The following is a 5,906-nucleotide window of genomic DNA, read 5'->3' as shown; positions in this document are numbered from 1 at the left end:
ATAAATAAATAAATAAATAAATAAATAAATACTGACGTTTTGATGTTAGCTTGTCGATGTCTCAGTTTTATTCGCTGGGAATATCAATAAGCAGCTTGAGGTGACTCTGCTGCTCTCTAGTGGCGAGAAGCCGTAATGTTAGCTGGTAACAATCGGAATGCATTGTGGGAGATGTAGTCTGTAGTCAATTCGTGCTCAAAACCTATTGTAAGTCAATGTCGGCCTATAAAATGCTGCGGGGGCCACATAAAATGACATGGCGGGCCACATGTGGCCCGCGGGCCTTGAGTTTGACACATGTGTTCTAACAGATCAAATTCCACACCTAAATTTAAAGAAAAATCTGACTTGAAAATAAAAGTCCACACACTGTCTTCCTAATCTGACTGAACATCAGGTAGTTGCACGAGGTTGGGCAAAAATGTCAGCCACTCGATTTAAAAGGCAGATGTATGACATATCAAAAGAGGTAATATTTGTGTGTTGCAATTTTGCATACAGCAAATTAAAAATTTAGCTCCTTTCAATTAGTCACAGTTTTTAGGAACACAGGTGTTACCCTGTGTTAACCTTTCTCCGATCTGTGATCCACGCTGCATAGGGCTCTTCAGCCTGTATGGCTCAGATTCCCATAGATCAGATGGCAGTAACACCTGCAGCTAATTTGTATCAGACATTTTAAGCCTGTAAGAGGCCTTCATATTTTAATTGACTAAATTTATATCGAAAATTAAAACAAAAGAACTTGGAATTTAGGACTAAAATCAAATACTGTGGCTTACACTAAATTTTAAAAACTCCCTCAAAATAAAACAAATGGGGAGCTAATCTGTTCACAGTTATCACTAATAAAGATTTTTTTTTTTTTTCCAGCGGTGCAGTAATTTTTTTTTAGCATACTCAATAGAATAAATGTCTACTTTCAAAGGTCATAGAGCTGTCATGGTTGTGCTCATAAATAGCGCCATACTCACCGTGAGCAGTGCACATGGCGGGCTACCATGGCGGGGGGTCAGCCACTCCCAGTGCCAGCCAGGCTTCACGCCCCCCTGACAAAAATCACACCGCTCTGTCACGCCTCCTTTTCTTCATCCGACTCCTCTGTGTAGCTTATCGGTTCCGCGACCCCGGTCCGTTTTCACAGCGTCAGAAGTTAGTCAGGGCTCTCGCCGCGGCTCGTCTCTGTTTGACCCGCAGGCTGTTTGGATATCACCTCTGTGCCTGACTGGAACATCGTGTCCTTGACATAAAGTGGGAGAATGACAGCCAAGCACCGAAAAGGGAAAAGCAATCACAAACAGGAGGATAACTTTTTTAAAAGTGAGCTCTTGGAAACAGAAGTTCGCCCCGGTGGGAACAACCACACTCATCTGCTGCTTTTAGTTTCTGTCGTTGTGATCGGATGGGTCGCCGGTGCATGGTTTTTTTTCCAGCAGCACCTAACTTTAACTGACCTAACAGACAACGTCATGGGCATTCAGGTGAAAATAGCCAAACTGCAGTCTTCTCACGAGGAGCTGAGGCTGTCAAATACAAAGGTAAAAACTTAACATAGTTAAAGCTGGAGTCCTGCTTGCGGACCTGATCCGACTTGCCTTTAATGATGACCTATTTAATGAATGAACTGCTGTTTAAAATACATGTTTCTGAAAATAGAAGAACAGCCCTTGGGCCACATAGAAGCTTTAAGCTGCAGTGAAGAAAACTAAAATATGTAGGACTCTATCAAGTTTCAAAATGCCAGGAGTTTCCTGCTATTTCCAACATACACGCAGCTGTTGATGTTTGTTTCAGACCAATAAGAAGGTCATTTTAGCCAGACTCTGTATCAGATCTTTATATTGTCAATGGAAATAATTCTACTACATTAATTAAGCAGAACAACAAACCTAAAGCAGGGCAGAAGATGCACAAACTTCATAAACAAGACAGCAATGTGCCAAGACTATATTTAGATTGAGATTTCTGATGCCAAACAACACTCTTTGAACACTTGTGTGCAGAATGTGAGTAACAACTAATCAGACAGTTGGGAAATAAAATATTTTGTATTATTAAAATAATGTACAATGTCGGAATATGCATATATAAGGTAGTAAGAACCTAGCAGCTCTGTTGTGTCATGGCTGCCGCGGGCTATATTTCTCTGTACTATGAGAAGTCCAAAGGGAAGACCTCTCTGTGGAAACTTTGCATGCATGAGGCTTGGTCTTTTTCAGCGAGTCCTCTCCGTATGAACAGACTTAGGAATATGCACATTTTGAGGTAAATGTTCATCCATGTTTTCAAAAATTGCAAAGTTTGTTTTACCATGACCCAGATGGTTTCTAAACCAGTTTTTAGATTTTGGTTTTGTAACTAGTAGACTCAATTTAGGAATAGCTCATCTAATCATCTATTCTAGCCAGGCTGCTCTTTTGTGATCCTTTTGAAAAGTCAAATTTTTCATACGGCATTCTTGATTAGAAAATTTGGGGGACTTTTTGGAAAACTTGGAGAAATACACCTGGTAAATCTAATTGTGCAGATCATGCTAGATGGCAACATAAGATGCCAAAGGCAGATTTTAAAATGTCTTCTTTTAATTTTATTTTTGTTTCAGGAGTTCTTGTGAAATCAGCTTTACCTGTAGAGTTGTCATTGTGACATCACCTCTAGTCCCAATGAAACAAATTATTGATCAAGGTTTAAAGTTCCTTTATAGTTAAAGTAAATGACTTAACAATTTAACATGTATGAACAGTAAATATGAACTTTTTTTGCTCTGATCTATTAAGTTGGAGACAGCTGAAACTTATTTTGAATTGATCTAGTAGAGTAAATTTGTGATCTGGCACAAATCTGTGTTTCAAAGTCTGCAAACAAAAGTGGCACATCTGTCTTCTGAAGAAGTTAATTAGAATGGTTGGGTTTACATTATCTCAGTTCATAACCTAGAAAATCTTGCTGGATTTGAAGACTTTTTTTTTTACAATTCGCTAAAACCTTCAACTGTTTTCTACCCTCTTCTCTTCTTCAGTGCAAACATTTCCTTAGTATTCCATTTATCTATGGTGGTTGATGAAACTTTTAATGCTTTAGGTCTTTAAGACTATGCGTCTCCTTCATTGCAGCAACATGTTTCAGAGAACGTGAACACACGACTGGCTTCCTTGGAGGAGTCTTATGCACTGACTCAGAAACAGGTGGGCATGGCTTTGGCTATGGCCGAGCAGCTGAAGACATCCGACCTCCCTGCTCAGGTGCTGTCTGTGCACACCGAGATGAAAACCCATCTGGCAGAAGTGCAGCAAGCCACCGTGTCTCTGGAGCAACTGAGCCAGTTGCAGAGCATGCTGACGGGGAAGAGCGTGGAGTTTGAGGACATCAGGATGCAGATGGAGGATTTGGCTGCTCTGGGCAGGGAGCTGTCCCACAAGGTTGAGGACTTGTCTTTGAACTTTGCTGAAGCTGAATCAAAGATGGAAGAAAAGATTGCCCAGGTTACTGCAATGACCGCTACCTTGGATGGACAGACCAGTGAGATGTTGAAACTGAAAAATCAACTGGACACTTACCAGGCACAGCTGGTGGAAACTGCTAAACTCAGGTAAGTTCTGGGGGGGGAAAATGCAGCTTTTTGAGAAGTTGAGAAATCTGCTTCCTTCCTCTCACCCAGAACTTTGTCGACTTAGTCAAAGCCTTCTTTTCTATCACAGTGCATGGATCGCTTATTTGTCTAGTCCATTGTTGGTAGGTCTTGTATTCATGTTGTGAGGCTGCCCCGATCTGTCTAAGCACTTCTGTGATTTGCTCGCCTTACTTTATCGTGTTTGTTAAATGAGCACATTTGGAAAATGACATTTTGACGATTCACACAGTTTTAGAAAGTGTAGTCTATCACCACCATCACTGACAACAAGTCTGATGATGGCATTCTTGGATCTTTCAGAGCGTTTCTTGAACGTAAAGGGTCCCAGCTGTTCCTGAAGGCCAGTGAAGAGCAGCAGGTAAGCACAGTATATTCCAGTGTGAATAAATATAGCCTACACTCCATTCACAAGATTATCATCTTAGAAACACGGAAACAAAATACTCAAGTAACCATTAGACAAGCCAATGTACGCGTGTGCTTCTGTGGTTCTCCTTTTTATTCTTATTTGGCACTGATGGAGTCCCCTGAAAAAAATATTGATACTCCCTAAACTTTTACTATCTGTCGCATCACAATCACAAACTTCAATGCACTATTGAGATTTCTCTTATAGACCAACACAAAGTGCTGCATAATGGCCAGAAATAAACAGGGTTTCCAAACATTTTTCTCATGCTCTTCATTAATCTGACCTTCATGGAAAAATGGAAAGATTTGCTGAACAAAAGCCAGAAATGTTTCCATTTGTAGTTTGCAACAAGGTAAAGACACAGCGAATCTTTGAAGTAACCTGTGAACTTAAGTTGTAATTGAAGAAAAAAAATATTGTTCTGCACACAATAGACTCGAGGGATACATAGAAATACACACCGCACTTCATTTGTAAAGACGAAAAAAAAAAAACAAGACAAAATGGATATTCTCAAGGGGTCTAATTACATTTTATAAGTACCTTTTGTCTGTACAAGCAAACACATTGTTGTTTTAAATTGGAGATGAATCAGATTCCTGCTCATATAAACATGCGTAGCTTACCAGTTTAGCAAATGTTACAGTTCCAGTAACGGTTGGCTTTTAGCAGATTAACCTTGAGAATTATGCCAGAACAGGCTCGACTCACACAGAGACATCTTCCACGGTCTCCTTACTATTTCTGTACTCTGCCTGTAGGGAGACGTTAATGAGATTTTTCTGCCATTAATTTGAGTAAAGTAATTGCTTGGTACGGCTTCACATTCAAACTGCAGTCAAACATCATTTCTGAGTCACTGCAATCACATAGCATTGACTGAAACAGCCACATGTTTAGGTGCTTCTGCGCTGCAGACTTTTCATCTGAAGTAACACTGCTTTTGTCTTGTCTTAGGTGGAAGACCAGATACAGCCTCCTGCTGAGCATCTTGAAAGGAAAGAGGCAGATGACGCTGAGGAAAAAGCAGTGGCCGAGGATGAAGAGGTAACTGACGATGAAGAAGAATTGGCTGCAGTTGATGATGAAAAAGACAAAGAGGCGGCTAAAGCCGCCGCGGAGGAAACGGCAGCTGTAGAAACTGAGGAGGAAGAAGACATTATGGCAGCTGAACAGAACCAGGTAGCTGAAACAAATGAGGAACAAGTAGACAATGCCGGCACGAGTGAAGAAGAAAAAGAGCCTGCGGAACTTGATGAGAAGCAAATAGAGGAGGAAACAGAACCTGATGAAGAAAAGGAAGTTGCAGAACGTGATGAGGAAGAGGAGGCGGCTGCAGAACGTGATGAGGAAGAAGAGGAAGCTGCCGAACTTGAGGATCAAGAGGAGGCTACCAAAATCGAGGAGCAATTAGAGGATGTTGTCAAATCTGAGGAGCAAGTAGAAGAGGCTGCTGAACCTGAAACTGAAGACCAGGCACCTGCTGGGGAAGAGGAAGCTCCCACAACTGAGGAAATAGAAGAGGTAGCCGCAGCACCTGGAGAGGAGGACACAGAAAAAACTCCAGAAGACGGACTTCCAGCTGCTGAAGATGGACAGGAACCGTCTTCAGAGAAAGAAGCAGGAGCGTCTTTGCAACAGGAAGAATATGCAGCAGCAGATGAACAACATTCATCTCCTGTTGAGCAGAAAGATGGAGAGATGGAAGAAACCGCTCCTGAAGAGGAGGGAAATGACACGGAGCGCGAAGAGTTGGAAGAGGAGGATAATGACACGGAGCGCGAAGAGTTGGAAGAGGAGGATAATGACACGGAGCGCGAAGAGTTGGAAGAGGAGGATAATGACACGGAGCGCGAAGAGTTG

The 5,906-nt window shown here is 41.6% G+C and overlaps 1 protein-coding gene across 3 annotated transcripts in view; it reads left to right on the top strand.

Annotated features, from left to right (window-relative positions):
• Positions 1-981: 981 nt before the first annotated feature.
• LOC103144027 (golgin subfamily A member 6-like protein 22) overlaps positions 982-5,906 on the top strand; it is a 7,867-nt gene continuing 2,942 nt past the window's right edge. The window contains exons 1-4 of one of the 3 annotated variants that reach the window (XM_016675698.1): positions 982-1,538; positions 3,114-3,589; positions 3,932-3,989; positions 5,001-5,903. In XM_016675698.1, the coding sequence (XP_016531184.1) occupies positions 1,260-1,538; positions 3,114-3,589; positions 3,932-3,989; positions 5,001-5,903 (1,716 nt within the window). In that variant the 5' untranslated portion in view covers positions 982-1,259. The remainder of the gene's footprint in view (positions 1,539-3,113; positions 3,590-3,931; positions 3,990-5,000; positions 5,904-5,906) is intronic. The other 2 variants (XM_016675699.1, XM_016675700.1) reach the window with 2 other exon arrangements.

The sequence above is a fragment of the Poecilia formosa genome, unplaced genomic scaffold (genome assembly GCF_000485575.1).
Source record: "Poecilia formosa unplaced genomic scaffold, Poecilia_formosa-5.1.2 Scaffold120, whole genome shotgun sequence".
NCBI lineage: Eukaryota > Metazoa > Chordata > Actinopteri > Cyprinodontiformes > Poeciliidae > Poecilia > Poecilia formosa.
Note: the sequence above shows the minus strand (reverse complement) of the source record. Positions and strands in the feature narration are given on the sequence as shown.